At 45.2% G+C, this 17,550-nt stretch overlaps 1 protein-coding gene across 2 annotated transcripts in view; it reads right to left on the reverse strand.

Annotated features, from left to right (window-relative positions):
* DPP6 (dipeptidyl peptidase like 6) overlaps positions 1-17,550 on the reverse strand; it is a 612,774-nt gene that overhangs the window by 219,110 nt on the left and 376,114 nt on the right. For both annotated transcript variants that reach the window (XM_074986299.1, XM_074986298.1), the window contains one exon: positions 13,384-13,458. In XM_074986299.1, the coding sequence (XP_074842400.1) occupies positions 13,384-13,458 (75 nt within the window). The remainder of the gene's footprint in view (positions 1-13,383; positions 13,459-17,550) is intronic.

Consider the following 17,550-nt stretch of genomic DNA (forward strand, 5'->3'; position numbering starts at 1 on the left):
CCTCTGTGACAGGCTGCTGAGCAGATCGACTGAAGAATCAGCCCCCTGCCACCACTATTCATGTGGTATGGGGAGAACAGGGTGGGAACACGAATTTGCAAATAAAAGCACCAGTGGTTCCTGCACCCCAAGGGTGTGTGAGTGACTTTATCTAAACCTAGTAGCAGCAGGAGCCAGGAGAGTGAGCTGAGCCCCATTACATCCTCCTATTATAAATTTCACCTGCTACTGAAAATAGAATGAACCATATGGAGCAACACAGCTAAACAAACTGGATTCCAGCATGGTTTCGCATCCAGTGCTGTGACAGGGGTCTGAGTGGAGGTACACTATTCCAGCTGCCAAGGCCAGAGGGCAGCAGTCTATGCAGGACTAGGTCCACATGCCTTCAGTCTGAAAGCCCACTTAGATGCAGATCATACAGCTCCCTCAGAGATTATTTATGATTTGCAATGCAGCAGTGCGTAAGGGCCTCTCAGACATCAGGGCCTTATTGTGCAGGATACCATATAAAACATTGAACCCAAAGATGGTCCATGCCCTGAGAAGCCTGTGAGCTCAGTTAAAAGAGCAGTATGTCCTCCTCACAGCAAATGTCTCCTACCTCCATCTGTAGAGTAACAGCCACAAAAAAAAAAAAAAGATATGTTTCTCTGGGATGTATCAGCAAGGGTATTGTAAGCAAGACACAAGTAGTAATTCTTCCGCTTCTACTCTGTACTTGTAAGGCCTCTACTGGAGTGCTGTGTCCAGTTCAGGTCATCACACTCCAGGAAAGATGTTGACAATTTGGAAAAAGCCCAGAGAAGAGCAACAAAAATTATTAAAGGTCTTGGAAACATGAACTACAAGGGAAGATTGAAAGAACTGGGTTCATTTACTCTGGAGAAGACTGAGAGGGGACATGAGGACAGTTGTGAAGTACATTAAAAAGTTGCTACAAGGAGGAGGGAGGTAAACTCTTTTCTTTAACCTCTGATGACAGGACAAGAACAAATGGGTTTAAAATGCAGCTAGGGAGGTTTAGGTTGGATGCTTGGAAACAAAGCCCCATATGTCAGGACAGTTAAGTACTGCAACAACTTGTCTAGGGAAGTCATGGGACCTCCATCATTAGAGGGTTTCTTTTTCCAAACAGATTCAAACACACACTTGTTAGGAATGAGGCTGTTATTGCTCAGACTGGATTAGATAACATTTTGAGCTTCTATCCAGTCCAATGCTTTCTATTTTCACCTCTATTGCAACAGCCAGAATCTTGCCCTCAGTGTTTTGAAAAGCATTAATTTAGTAACCAGTGGAAATGGACATGAGATCCAATTGAAGGCTGCTATTGAATGTCACCTGGAATTCCTCTTCTAAGCTGCTTTAGACATATATCTTGTACTTATATTATAAAAAAGAAACAGCTCACATTTGGGATTCACCGTTTTCACCACATTTTGCAATAGCCCGGAGGGTACGCTTGAGACTGATTGGCTCTAAATTTAATCTGGATTTTTTTTGTCAGAAGAACCTGAAAGAGACTTGACTAGCATTGAAGTACAATGAGATTTCACTGCTTAACCTGCTTATTCAAAGCAAGCTGTGCTCCATAATCAATCTGACCTGTGTCAACGTAAGAGAGTTATTTATAAGGGCAAAGAAAAAATTTGCAAAGCACATAAAGGCTACGTCTACACGTGCAGCCAACATCGAAATAGTCTATTTCGATGAATAACGTCTACACGTCCTCCAGGGCCGGCAACGTCGATGTTCAACTTCGACGTTGCTCAGCCCAACATCGAAATAGGCGCAGCGAGGGAACGTCTACACGTCAAAGTAGCACACATCGAAATAAGGGTGCCAGGCACAGCTGCAGACAGGGTCACAGGGCGGACTCAACAGCCAGCCGCTCCCTTAAAGGGCCCCTCCCAGACACAGTTGCACTAAACAACACAAGATACACAGAGCTGACAACTGGTTGCAGACCCTGTGCCTGCAGCATAGATCCCCAGCTGCCGCAGAAGCAGCCAGAAGCCCTGGGCTAAGGGCTGCTGCCCACGGTGACCATAGAGCCCCGCAGGGGCTGGAGAGAGAGCATCTCTCAACCCCCCAGCTGATGGCCGCCATGGAGGACCCAGCAATTTCGACGTTGCGGGACGCGGATCGTCTACACGGTCCCTACTTCGACGTTGAACGTCGAAGTAGGGCGCTATTCCTATCTCCTCATGAGGTTAGCGACTTCGACGTCTCGCCGCCTAACGTCGAAGTTAACTTCGAAATAGCGCCCGACGCGTGTAGACGCGACAGGCGCTATTTCGAAGTTGGTGCCGCTACTTCGAAGTAGCGTGCACGTGTAGACGCAGCTAAAGGGACACATTTTCTTTATCTGGAATTGGAATGAGCTCCTCCTGATGATGCTCAGGCAAAGTAAGTTACAGATTGTACTTGTGCACATCTTTTCCTGTTTGTCATTAATTAAGGTATTTCAAAACCAGCCTTGAATGTGTGTTTCTCCAATTGCTACGCACCCACTACTTCAGAAGAACTTACAGGTGTCCAACCTTCCTCCACTTCTGCTACCATGAGCTCATACTGATAGTCAAATAATATTTTCCAGAGGAAATGTATCATGTCAAGAGTGAGAGCGACTGACAGGAGGCAGATGACAGGAAGGAACAACAAGGTTTACGGTAATTTGTTAATGGGGTTGCTCAGATGAAACCCATACATCTCAGGATGGCTCAAGTTAAATATTTTAACATTATAAAAATGTATACACTTAAAGGAAGGCAAAGAAAAGGCAGCGAGCACTCGTCTGAATATTCTTTCTGTAGAACTTTCAAAATATGACATTTGGAAAGCTGTTATTTGCACAACATTTGAGGACAGCTGTAAAAATTCAGCCTGAAAGGCAACATCACTCCCTCAAGACTTAAGTATTTGTGTTTTCTCCCCTGTGCCATAACATAAATCAAGCTTTAACTGGCCTGAACCAATTACTGTAAGCTACTAATGCAGTAAAGTAAAACTCCATATGCTGTTATGTCTGACAGAAACATTGGTATTTATGTACGGACAGTGATTAATTTGTAGTAGTTGTAACATCTGTGTCTTCCTCTGATTGCTCCTTATGCGCCAGTGGCAGTAAACTTTACTTGATTCAATGTGACTGGGAAGCACCAGTTTCCAGCACAAGTTGCACACTTCCATTTTGGCAGCTCAGGTAAATGATAGGAAACACAGGTTTGCTTTTCAAACTAACTGTTGAATGTTTTTTAAAATCATCTGTGCCTATTTTGTTTGTGTTATGCACCCTGCATTGCAAAACAGGGCTCAAGGAAATTATTCATTATGGCTTTTGAGATTAGAAAAAGTGTGCAGGGTAGGGGGAAATTGTGCAACAAATTTTAAAATAGATCAGATTCAGAATTTTAAAAATATTACACAGCACACTTTTAAATTAGTGTCTTAACAATTGACTGGCCCCTAATTTTCCTCAAATAATAGCTACTTCCTCAGCTACTGAATCTAAAATAAACTACCACACACAAAATTAACCTTATTTGTGTTTCCAATGCTCTCTTGTTAATACAATAGATCAGTGCATACATGACTCAGCTTTTGTTATGTAAATGGAGCTTGAGCATTTCTGTTCATTCTTATTACTATAAATAGGATACAAAAGAACAGGATTTAAAAAAAATATGTGGTTTTATTGCTCTTGGGAAATGAAGAATTATGCATCAAAAGAGGCATAAGGTGGCTAAATTACTAGTGGGTCCAAAAAATGAAGGCCAATGTTTTCAAACTTATAAGAACATAAGAACATAAGAATGGCCATACTGGGTCAGACCAAAGGTCCATCAAGCCCAGCATCCCATCTGCCGACGGTGGCCAATGCCAGGTGCCCCAGAGAAGGAGAACAGAAGACAAGTGATTTATCTCCTGCCATCCATCTCCTGCCCTTGTTATGAAGGCTAGGGCACCATACTTTATCCCTGGCTAATAGCCATTTATGGACCTGACCTGCAAAAATTTATCAAGCTCTTTTTTAAACCCTAATAGAGTCCTGGCCTTCACAGCCTCCTCGGGCAAGGAGTTCCACAGGTTGACTGTGCGCTGTGTGAAGAAAAATTTCCTTTTATTAGTTTTGAACCTACTACCCATCAATTTCATTTGGTGTCCCCTAGTTCTTGTATTATGGGAAAAGGTAAATAATTTTTCTATATTCACTTTCTCCACACCATTCATGATTTTATATACCTCTATCATATCGCCCCTCAATCGCCTCTTTTCCAAACTGAAAAGTCCCAGTCTCTCTAGCCTCTCCCCATATGGGACCCTTTCCAAGCCCCTAATCATCTTAGTCGCCCTTTTCTGAACCTTTTCTAATGCCAATATATCTTTTTTGAGGTGAGGAGACCACATCTGCACGCAGTACTCGAGATGTGGGCGTACCATAGTTTTATATAGGGGAAGTATGATATCTTTTGTCTTATTATCGATCCCTTTTTTAATAATTCCTAACATCCTATTTGCCTTACTAACTGCCGCTGCACACTGCGTGGATGTCTTCAGAGAACTATCCACTATAACTCCAAGATCCCTTTCCTGATCTGTCGTAGCTAAATTTGACCCCATCATGTAGTACGTGTAATTTGGGTTATTTTTTCCAACATGCATTACCTTACACTTACCCACATTAAATTTCATTTGCCATTTTGCTGCCCAATCACTCAGTTTGCTGAGATCTCCTTGTAGTTCTTCACAATCCCTTTTGCTTTTGACTGTCCTGAACAACTTGGTGTCATCTGCAAACTTTGCCACCTCACTGCTTACCTGCTTGCCTAAACTAGGCACCTAAATGAAAGTGCCCCAATTTTCAGAAGAGCTGAATGCTTCCTGCCATTTCTCAGCAACTGTGATAATCAGGACTTGTGTTCCAAACTGAACACCCCAAAACATATTAAATTAATGGCCACTTCTGAAAATGTTGGTTCCATCTTCTCTTTCCCTCAGTTTCGTCATCTGTGAAACAGAGATACTAATGATTGTCCTTTACAAAGTCCTTTGTGGGCAATCGATGAGAAACATTACTTACAACATAAGTATAGGTATTGATTCAGAAAAAGTGACTGAAGTTGCTATATCCCTGGAAGAGAGCCAACACTGATTAGAAAACTTGATTCAGTGTTATCGATGGAAAAAGTGGATGGGTGCCCAGGCCCAAGGGTTTCCATGAAATTGCTGAGAGCCTGATGGCAACAAACCAAAGAATGAGGAGAAAAGAATCACTGAGTGATTACTGTCCTTCACTAAGACAGGAGAAGAGAATTATTGTTGCCTTAAGTGTGTGCACACATGTTCCTGGGTGTAATCCTCACAAAACAATTCCTTTGATGAAAAGTTTGACCTTCTCAAGGCTGAATTTTCAAAGCCATGAGTTAAAGCTGCAGTCATTCATCCAGCTCATGTGTGAGTAATTATGGTAGGTAACAAGTACATATTTTTCGCATTTAATGATGAAAAAGATGGTTTAGAGGCAAAACTAACCAAATGCTCTTTCTTGCCTGAGCTTGAGCAATTAGTATTTGGTAATCAATATTCCCCTGCAAAGTACACAAGGCATCTAGTCTCCAAGAGCAAGTACCAAAACCTCAGTTTCCACATCCATATTAAATGAAAGAGAATAATTATGTCTACAGACCAGGTCTCAGGATGCAACTGAATTGGTTAAATCTATTTCAATTTGCATTCAATGCCATAGCTACAATATTCACAGTGTTACCAGTGATAGTGGCAATTTTCAGGAGCGTATTTCTCATAACAGCTCCTAACTCAAAGGCACGTTCAGAAGTTTTAGTAATACGTACACACATTTGTTAAAGCAGTGGACAGACGTGATGAGGCTATATGGGAAAAGTGATACTAATTTTGGAGTCTCTCCTTGGATAAGTGTGAAGAATTCTTAAATCTCCCTGCCTCGGTTATCAGCAGACAATGCAGAAGAACACATTAGTGCTGAGAGAGGGAATGTAGGATATGCCTTGTGATGGCAATATAAGATCAACCACCATTATATACACAAGAAGGGCACCAGAATCTTTGGAGAAGTGCGTATGGAGGCAGGAAGGCCAGGACCTAGTGCCACCCTGCCTTCCTAAATATGGCGCCATTAGCGGGAGTGGGAAGCGGAGCAGTTGGGGTTTGCTGGCACAGAGCTCTCCCCCAGCTCTTGGAAATAACCTTGGTGAAAGAGGCAAGGTGTTAGACACCACTGCAGGAAGGGGAGGGGAGCCCCTCTCAGTGGGATGGGGGCAGAGTCCATCCTTGAAGTGCAGGGGCTGGCCAGTGCATGGGGAGGAGAGGAGAGCAAACCCTTCTCTCTCAGAAGCAGATGGGGGTGCATGGGTTACACTGTGCAGATGGGCAAGCAGGGAAGGGAGATGGGAAAAAGGAAAGCCCCCCACAGCATTTAGGAGTGGGTTGGGCTAGTTTTCTTCCTTCTACCAGCTGCAGCCTCTTCTCTTCCCTCCATACACCTTCCTCCTGCTGGCGCCTCTGACTGTCACTGCCTTGCCATAGATGTGGCAGCACCAGGATTTGCTGCTCCCATCCACCACCATGCTCGAAGTGAGAGAAGAGGCAGTGGCACTTGCCAGCCTTTCCTTGCAGTGTGATATTCCATACAGGTTAGAGACCACTAGGCAGGCTGTGGGCACTGACTGAACTGGTCTGGTTCTCCCTGTGAGCAAACTACAGCCCAGCAGCATCCCTCTGCTGAGGGCAGGCCTGTGGGCTGCCTAGCCAGCAGAGGAAGGATGGGCAGGCTGAGGAGATATAGGAGTTGTCAGGTCACAGCAGGAAGGGGTAAAGCGACTGGAGCAGAGGTTAAACAGAGCTCACCTAGAGGTGTTAGCTGACTTTCGGCACTGTGCAAGCAGGAAGGGATGAGAACTGCTTCCCGGTGCAAGGGGAAGGGAGAGAGGAAGGAATGAGCTCTGCAAAGACATGGGCCAAGACATCCTTTTTCTGTTTCTCCTCCCTGCAGCTGGAAGCAGCTACTTTCCCTTCCTGCCTGCACAGTGCTGAACAGCTGCAGCTGGCCAGTAACCCTGGGAGAAATTTGGTGGTCACATTTCCTTTGTTAAAAAAAGGGGGCATGGTCCTCCCCCTTTTAAAAGAGAGTGGGGAGGGGACATGACATCCCCCTCTATTCCATCCCTGGTTCTGGCATTGCTGATACATGGTCCCTGGCCAATCAGTACGGTTATGGGCAGATGAGGCTCTTCTCTGAGGTTGGCAGTACATCTAGGAGAAGGACAACTCTACACACACAAATCTTGCATTCATGTTTACTGCCCTGTTTGTGGCATGTATTAGCTGGAGCCATACTGGTGTGTTTACAAGATAAAATGGGAAAGACTAAGCACCAACCTTTCTGTAGGGTCTAACAACATGAAAGATGTGCACATCATATGTTCTTAGAGGAACCAAAATGCTGGTCAGACTGTCATCCTGTGAGAAGCATATTGCCATTATACTTCTCACCAAAGCTCCTTAGTAATGTCTCATTCCACCAAAAAAAAAAAAAAAAGCAGTCAAGTAACACTTTAAAGACTAGCAAAATAGTTTATTAGGTGAGTTTCGTGGGACAGACCCACTTCTTCAGACCATAGCCAGACCAGACTGTTCTGGTCTGGCTATGGTCTGAAGAAGTGGGTCTGTCCCACGAAACTCACCTAATAAACTATTTTGCTAGTCTTTAAAGTGCTACTTGACTGCTTTTTGTTTTGATAGTGTATAGACTAGCACAGCTTCCTCTCTGTTACTATCCACCAAAAAAGATCTAGGTGAATGATCTAAGCAAACAAGAGAAGTTGTAACAGACACTAAAGACTGTTTGCTGTGGTTCCAGAGAACTTCTCAGCCATTAAGACAATCTGGCAAAAGTTCAAAGATGTCACATATAACACAGTACCAAAGGTTCTTGGCTTTGAAAGGCAAAAACACCAAGACCAGTTCAATGAAAAAGATCCTGAGATACACACCACATACAACACCTAATCTTGGACAAGAAATCTGCAATGAAGGAGGACAGCTACCTTCAGGCCAAACATACAATACAAAACCAATTAAGGCTAATGGAGAACCACTGATGGGAGGAGAAGGCTGCAGAGCTGCAGGAAGCATTTGACAAGCATGACATGAAGGCATTCTGTGAAGGTCTCTGTGCTGCGTACAGCCCAAAACCCAGTGGTATGGACTCTGTCCTTGGAGAAGATGGCAGTTGGCTTCTCACTCTCTTTAACTGCAAAGAGCAACTTGATAGTCTTCTGAAGTGGCAAAAGCATTGTTGGAAGAAGCCTCCGACTCACTCCTGCAGTCTGCTGTCCATGGCCCCGTCTTTACACAAGGATATTAAAGCCATCAAGAATCAAGCATGTCTGCAGGCCTCAGTGGTGTTCCACTCGAAGAGTACAGATGTGGATGTACGCACTTGGTCCAAAAACTTATTGGCGTTTTCAAGACTGTACAACACCATCATGTTGGATGATGAGATCACTCAATGCATGTCAAAGGGCAGCTTCACCCAAAGGCCCTGGAGGGTGCGTGGAGTCAGCCTCAGAACCAATATAAAAATCTACCTTGCTGTTGTGCTCACCTCACTCCTCTATGACTGCAAGACATGAATATTCCACCAATGTCACATCAAATAGCTGGAGAGATTCCATCCTCATTGCCTAAGAGCCATCTGCAACGCAAAGTGGAAACAAAGGATACCCAAAACTGAAGTCCTTCAGAGGTGCCAAATCCCTGGCTCTGAGAGCATGCTCACTGGGGCTCAGCTTCACTGGGTCAGACATAGGGTCTACATGGAGATATCCGATATACTGAAATAGGTGCTCTACAGCCAAGTGAGCACAGGAACCTGCACCAAGGGTCAACCCATCCTCAAATATAAAAACACCTTGAAGACTAATTTTAAAGCATGAAAGACAGACAGTAAAACCTAAGAACTTGTACTGGACAGATCCCAATGAAGACATCAGCGCCATGCGGCCATGATTGCTTCTGAGAAGCATTGTGCAAAGTCTCCTCTAGAGAACAGAGCATTTCAGAAGTCCAATGCCTAAAACCCACTCCTCCAACAGAGACCTTATTTGCAAAATATGCAACCACATTTTCAAACCCTGGATTTGTCTTCCTTCTTTTGTGAGAAGCCAGAGGAATAAAGTCACTCAAAACTGAAGTCAGCACCAGTTGAACACTCATCCACCAACACAACAGGAAAATCCATCCTTCCATAAACATTAGTGCTTTCAAGGCAACAAATATATTGATATTTTATTAATTGCATAGGTTTATTTCAAGTAGATTAATTGTGTGATTGGAGTCAAAAGCACAAATCTAAACCTGGAAAATAGTCATGTGAGTAAAGGTTTGTTGTCACCATTTTTCACATTTTTTAGACCCAAAGCTGAGATTTATCCAATCAAGAAAAATTGCACAGTTTTTTTTCTGGGTGGACACAGTAGTTTATAAAATTAATCTATGCCCAGAAAGAGCAAAGCACATGCTGAAGTTTATTTGTGCTTCAAGTTCAGAAGAAGCTTAAGTGCTTTGGTCAGTCAGGGCTCCACATAATGATGTAAACATGCAATTAGTAAAGCCATTCAGTGCAACAGTTTGTTAGCTGCCTGTAGAGGCTGGCATTTGTTCACTAACTTTTTATCTTGCAATGCTAAATAAAACAAAGCAAAAACTCTGTAAACTATCATGGGCTCTATGACAACTTGAAAACAGAACAAAAAGCTGAATTCACCAAATTAACCATTCCTAACAGTTGGACCAGCTCTAATTACAAGGATTCTTTCTTTATAGTTTTCAGCAATATAAAACTAACTGCTTTGGCTGCAAAATACATAATATCTGTTGCACTAATCATAAAATCCCTGAGACCTAACTGTTGTGGTGAAGATCTAGCCCTATGTCTACATGAGCCCCTTCCTTTCGGAATATGCAGCGCCTCATTAGCATAACGGCGGCTGCAGTGATTCGAAAGTGCGGCTTTCGAACTGCGCACCGCCCGTGGAGATGGGGAGCTTCCGAAAGGACCCCCCCAGTTTTCGAAAGCCCCTTCTTCCTATCTCATTAGCATCTTTCGAACCCACTGGCTCATGTAGACACAGCCTCGGGCTGTGGCCATACTTGGCCAAAACTTGGAAATGGCCATGCAAATGGCCATTTCGAAGATTACTAATGAGACGCTGAACTGAATATTCAGTGCCTCATTAGCATTAGGACACAGCGCCGCTTTTGAATGCTCACGGCTCAGCGTGGCTACACGGGGGGTCCTTCTCAAAAGGATCCTGCACCTTTTGAAATCCCTTTATTCCTCTCAGCGGAGGGTAATAAGGAGATTTTGAAAAATGAAGGGTCCTTTTGAACAGGACCCCCATCTAGCTGCGCCAATCCACGAGCATTCGAAAGCAGCGCTTTCGAAGCACCATGGCCGGAAGCGTCCTAATGCTAATGAGGTTCTAAATATTCAGTTCAGTGCCTCATTAGTAATCTTCGAAATGGCCATTTACATGCCTCAGTCTCTGCGAAACATAAAGGCACACACCCAGCTGCCAATATACTTCCCCTCCACGAGGCTGCTGGAGCTGGCTGTGGGCCAGGGTCTATCACAATGCCCAAAGAACTGCTTGTGATGTCTAAAAACCCACTAGAACGTTGAAACTCAGAAAGGAACATACTAACTTATGTGCGCAGGTTTGTTAACTGGAACTGTCATTCCTCATGTGCAGTAAAAGAAAAGATACAGATTACATATGAATGGCTGTGAAATCACAAGTGTGACATCTGACATTCTGACATCTTTGCAAAGCATGATTTTCCATCCTGAAATCAACCACTTTCCTTTTTCTGGTAGCATGAGACATCAGGAGGGAGTGCAAACCATGAAAGGATGGTGCACCTTACTTCTGCATGGGGACAGACTCCCAGTTCTCCAGCTCCACAGTACTGTGAAAATCCTGACTTAGAGCCTATTGGCAGCCCTTCATGTATCTGAGGTTGCAAGCGTGGACAGGGGTGGGGGCCAGTGGCAGGAATGCACCTTGCCTCTCCCTTCAGAAATCCTGCTGAAAACAGAGAACCTAGTCTGAGTTGCAAAGGCCCCTGGAACTGGTGTAGAGTCGCAGCGCTACTGTGTGAAAGGATCCTGGCCTCTTCTGAGATCTGTGTAGGTTTCGAGCGGATCTGTTGACTTTGCTGCTTCTTATGCAGGGATTCAAGTCTACTCTCACATACAAGAATTTGGACAAAATGAATCTTGGGACTTTACTCCTCCTGAGCCTTTTTGTGTTGTCCAAAAGTGTAGGCCCTGCATTTTTACTGGCAGTACCTAATCCACCGTTTTTCTCCACAATTATCCTAATTATCAGAGTCACGGTCCGGAGAGAATTCTCAGCGGCAGATCTGGCTCGCTTGGCTAAATGTAACGTTCGGCACTTTTCACTGTGCCAGTATTTTTTTTAATTTAAGAAAGTTCAATTCCCTTCCAAAGTCTGGAACTGCTCACTCTGAACTCCACTAACCCGCTGGGGAGATGTACACTAAGAAAGGTTTTAAAGTAGCATATGGTGGCATCTGCATTAAGAACCACTTTCTACCAGGCAGGCTCCCACATCAAGCAACCTTTAAAGTCACCCTCAAACATTCCACCAGAATTTTACCTGACCTTTATCCAGTGCTTCTTTTCTAGGAAAAAAAGGTGCTGGAACTCTGCCCCTGCCCCCCACCTGCCACAACGCTTAACCCCTCCCCCACAACCCAATCTTCTGTAGCCTTAACCCGTCTCATGCCTCCGAGGCCCCAACTTGCCACAGCCTTAACACCCCCTCCCCCGTGACCCCAACCTGCCACAGCCCCAACCCCACCTCCCTCACAGCCCCAACCTGCCGCAGCCTTAAACCCCCACCCGCTCCCATGGCCCCAATCCAGCACAGCCTTAACCCCACTCTGGTCCCAATCTGCCGCAGCCCTTAACCCCCATTATCCCCCCTGCAGCCCCAACCCACCACAGCCTTAACCCCTCCACCTCCTCCCCATGGCCCCAACCTGCTGCAGCCTTAACCACTCTACTCCCACTGGGGTCCCAACCCACCACAGCCTTAGCCCTCCCACCCCCTCCTGTGGCCTCAATTCACTGCAGCCTTAACCCCCTCATCCCCCCCGTGGCCCCAACCCGTCACAGCCTTAATCCCCCACCCCCTCTTTGGCCCCCGCCCACTGCCAGCCTTTAACCTCTCCAACCCAGGATTCACTTACCTTTTCAAAGGAGCTCCACATGCTCTTGAGCCTTTGCCAGCCACTATGTCCCATTCCACATGGCTGCGCGGCTCCCCCCAGACCTCCGGCTCATACACTGTGGCAAGAGCAGCTCCCTGACCTGCTGCGCTGAAAGAGCATGCTCAGTTTAAGTGGTTTAATGGCCAGTGCTGGCCGTTAAACCAATTTAAATTGAGTCCTGCTCTTTCATTGGCAGGCAGGTAGCAGAAGGAGGAGTGGAGGGAGCTGCAAGTGGCTGCTTAAAGAGCCACGTGTGGCTCCAAGCTGCCCAGCCGTCTTTTCAAAATGGCCACCCTGAGAAAAAAAGGTGTGCTCTACTGCATTCCCCCAGAAAAAAAGCCCTGCCATTATCGAACACTGAGCATGACTTTCCTGTTCCTTACTCCAGTGAGGATTCAATATAACGCCAGTGATGATATTGTAGTAAGTGAAATGAGAACCAGAGCCAGATAGTCTCACTTTTTATTTAATGGCCATTTTTTAAAAACTGAATCAACTACAGTTTTTATCTTTTTAACTTGAAATTAACAAAAAATAGCCATTATCTAAAACTTAGTAGTAATCTTGGGCAAATTTTTATGGATGATTTACATACAAATCTTGAAAGAAGAGCTTTATAATGAAAGTGATAGCTCAATCTTAACTGCAGCACTGGGAAAAATGACACTATAATTAATGTATTATTTCAGTTCTGGGAGACACTGACAGTTGCTTTTTTGCTCAGAGGAAGAAATTTATAGTGTGACTGAGAAAGCAGTCATGGAGAAGAATTACACTAAAGGGGAACAGAAATCCACATAGCAAAGACACATCCTTACAATCTCCCTCCCAAATGATAAAACTTTGGCATTGACTGTATTACTACAGGGTGTTATTTATACCTTTCCCCCATTAGACGGCAGTGACACACGCTTGGAGAATATATTTTATAGCAGTGTGAGGCTTTACTTTCTTTTACAATGACGAATGAAGTTAATATTTTATCAGAATCAAAGGCGAAACATGTTTGTTTGTTGTTGATTACATCAATGTACTCACCGGTTCAACGTCAAATGCATAAAGTGCATACTCCCGATCAGGTGACACTTCATAGCGAATGGCCTTTAAAGAGACCTAAAAAACAATCAGATGTTAAAATACACGTGAGATTCTGTAGCTCTGAAGCCTAATATGTCAAACTATGCTCACGATCATCATGGAGGGAGAGACAGAAGTACTGTCTGACTTAGTTCTTTTTAGAAGACATTTGTCTTGATAAAGAAAAGGTGAACAGATCATACAGATCTGTCCTTGTCCCCATACAGCATGGAAACGCAGCATCATTTCTCATTCACTTGTTTTTCTTCCCTGCTCATTTCCTTCCATCCACAATGCCACATACATTAGTTCTAAGCAAAAAAAACCCTGATAAGGTGAGGACTAGATGTGAAGGGGGCATATGAGGATGGGGGAAGACAACATAAGACAGAAAGAACTGTAGGGGACTCTGTTCCTCTCATCAGCATGGTGGTTAAGCCTGTGCTGTTGTCTTCTATTTAAGATACGTCTATACTTACCAGGAGAATGACTCAGTCAGGATTGATCTTCCAGGGGTTTGATTTCATGGGAATGCGCAGCATTGAACTATAAGGGCTCAACAGTCGACTCTGGTACTCCTCATTATTGCAAGGAGTCAGGGAGGTCATCAGGAGAGTTTCTCTCACTGACCTCCCTCTGTGAGCATGGTATGATAAGTTGATCATAGACATGTCGATTCCAGCTACGCAATTGTTGTAGCTGGAATTACATTTGTAGGATTAACTTTCAGGTCTAGTGTAGACCTGGCCTTAGTTTGTAAGCTCCTGAGGCTGGGACCTATCCTGTATATCTGGGACACGCCCAGCACACTGTTGGTGCTATCTAAAAGCTACATTGTGACTTAGTTATGGGTCTGCCCCAAGGAGTAAGAACCCACTGCCCCCCACTCCCCGCCTGTCCCATTGAACACCTATGCAGGCTGTCTTTGGCTTGGCACCATTGCGGTAAAAGGCCGACTTATTTGTTTACTTCCTTTCTGCGTTTGAAGGGCAGGAAGTGAACAAGAAGCAGTGAGCCAGAGAAGCATTTGTTCCACCCAGTTCTGCCCAGCCACTGTCTGAGATCCTGGAGCCACCCAATAGGGTTGGAAGAATGGTAAATCACTACTGGTACTGACCCCCACTCATAACGCACTACTGCCACTACCATTCACTGTAAGCTGAGTGCTTGGGTGGCCACCTGGGAGAGATTCAGGCGCTGCCCAGTTGATAACAGGTGCCCACAGTGGGCAGTGTATGTTTGTATTTATGGTGCACATATGCACATACCTTGGTGCACATAACAAATTCTTTGCCACCCATGGATGGAAAATATTAGAGGGAACCCTGATGGCCACTTGCCCCCAGAGAAAGCAAGGGAGAATCAGGGTTTGTTCCTCACTGGGATCTCTGAGTCACCATATCTCCCACAGCTGGTTCCAGGCTGATGTAATTTATGTGCCAGTCCTTCCGGAGGGCTGTGCGTGAAGTTAGCTCTAGCATTGCCATCAATATAGAGCAGGTTCCGATAGTTATCTGATGATGCCATTTCCCTCCTCTGTTTGTAGTCTGAGTAGTGCAGATGTTTCATCTCCTTTCCTACATGGCTTTAAATATGCATCTTTAAGGCCAAAGAGAGGACACTTTAATATGCCTTTCATCCTCTTACTTTTAAATCCTTTTCTTCCACCTAACAAACCAGATGGAATTCTTTGAGAGATTATCAGCAATCATAGTGAAATGGGATTTTGGGCAGTGTGCAAGTGGATGGTATCATGAAAAAAAGCCCTTCACAAGGTCAGTGAGTGGGTTTGAGTTGCACAAATGCATTAAGAATCAGATGAGCTCTCCAAAGGCAGAGATCAGTAAGCAGTTAAAGCAGCTTAGAACGGAGGGATGTCTGTAGGAGTGTACCAGCTAGCACTGTCAGCATGAAGACAGATTTTGTTTGCTGATATAATGTGAAGGAAGAAATATGTGCCAAGACATTGAAAGTTACTCTGATGAGAGAAGGGGGTGGATGGGATAGAAGGAATAAGTCTATGTAAGTAAGATAGATAATAAAATCCATGAGAAACTAGGCAGACTAGAAGTACCGGCACACACGAAACCCAAACCATGCTGTTTAAGGTAGTAGGACAAGGAAAAAAACAGCAACAAAAACAACCAAAAAGTAGATGTCCCTTCACTGGCTATATGACAAAACAGCATACAGGAAAAGGCTCCTCCACAAAGAATAGTAAAGAGAAAGTGGATACAGCTCTGCAGTTTAGAGACAGGACCTCATTGTAGTATAGGGGAAGGGCTTCTAGCGTCAAACAGAGGAGGACATATTCAGAGGATTGTGTGAGATCCTGGATACCTCTGTAATCCAGAGACACTGAGAAAGAGTAAGTGGTCTGCTCTACTGCCTTAGCCAAGGGGCAGCTGGCTCTTCGGTTCATAGGGCAGAGGCTCATGGCTTTAGCCCTTAAGGGTATGCCTACACAGCGAAGTTATTTTTAAATAGCTGCTATTATTTTGAAATAACTATGCAAGAGTGTACACAGTGCAACCGCCATTTTGAAATAATTTCAAAACAGCGGATGCCTTATTTCATAATTGATAAACCTCGCTGTACAAGGAACAGCACCTATTTTGGGGCCGTGCAGACAGGGAATAGAGCCTATGGCAAAAAAGGCCATAGTGGCTACGTCTACACTAGCCAAAATCTTCGAAATGGCCATGCAAATGGCCATTTCAAAGTTTACTAATGAAGCACTGAAATACATATTCAGTGCCTCATTAGCATGCGGGCGGCTGCAGCACTTCGAAATTGACGCAGCTCGCCGCCGTGCAGCTCGACCAGACGGGGCTCCTTTTCGAAAGGACCCCACCTACTTCGAAGTCCCCTTATTCCCATCTGCTCATAGGAATAAGGGGACTTTGAAGTAGGCAGGGTCCTTTCGAAAAGGAGCCCCGTCTGGACAAGCCACGAGGCAGCGAGCCGCGTCAATTTCGAAGTGCTGCAGCTGCCCGCATGCTAATGAGGTGCTGAATATGTATTTCAGGGCTTTATTAGTAAACTTCAAAATGGCCATTTGCATGGCCATTTCGAAGTTTTTGGCTAGTGTAGACATGGCCAGTGTGTCCAATGGCTCTATTTCAAAATAGACTCTGTTGTGTGCGGAGGCTCTATTTTGAAACAGCTGAGCACTGTTTTGAAATGCATTTTTTGTGCAGCTGCAGTATTTCAGAATACCACTTCAGGAATAGCTTATTCAGGAATAATGCTGCTGTATAGACACAGCCTAAGGCCCCAGGTTCAATCCCATCTGCTGACGACCCGGATCTGTCAGCTTCACCCTTTGCTGTCAAGAGTTTTTCCAAGTCATAGTGTTATTGTAAAATCTGAAAAAGGTAACATCTGCCCAGGTCAGGGCTTCCCTCTCCTGGGCTCAGGACTCCAGCTATGGAGTTGCTGCACTGCTCCCATTCCACTTCTCCCTGATTTTCCTGGCTGGGGGGAGGGGGTAATGCAAGACACTGAGTTCCCCTTCATGGCCCCTGCTCCAGTTCAGGTCACCTGAGCTCTGGCTTTGCTGTCACTGTCATTCCGCTCTTCTCCTCTGCCCTCACTGCAGTTCTTGCCAGTGCACTGTGGTTCAGAACACAGAACACCTGAGCTCTGGGACTGCTGTTGCCATTGTCCTTCTGCCCTCTCCCTCTCTCTCTTCTCATGGCTCCTGCTTGGGCTCTGGAGGCCAGCCCTGAGCTATGGATTTACCATTGCTGCCACCCCCATCCCTCCCCTCCTGTGCTTCCTGCCCAGACTCTGAGCTCCTGACCCTGCCCAGTAGCTCCTGTGGGGCTGATGGGCACCTGGGGTCCAGCTGGAACTCAGGGCTTCCACCCTATCCAGCTCCCTGCCTGGGTTCAAGAGGGCTGCTAGGCCTTGGGACTTTCACCCCCCACAGCTCCTGACTGAGCTCCAGGCTTCCACCCCTTTCTCCCCTCCCTATGGCCACAGCCAGGGCTTGGGGTGTCCAGGGTCAGGGCTTAGCCTCAGGGGCTCCTACTGGACTCGCAGCTTCCAACTCTTATCTCCCGCCAGTGATAAGACACTAATTTTTAAGTTGTTCAGGGACCCTGGGCTCATGTGTTAATCCAC

The sequence above is a fragment of the Carettochelys insculpta genome, chromosome 2 (genome assembly GCF_033958435.1).
Source record: "Carettochelys insculpta isolate YL-2023 chromosome 2, ASM3395843v1, whole genome shotgun sequence".
NCBI lineage: Eukaryota > Metazoa > Chordata > Testudines > Carettochelyidae > Carettochelys > Carettochelys insculpta.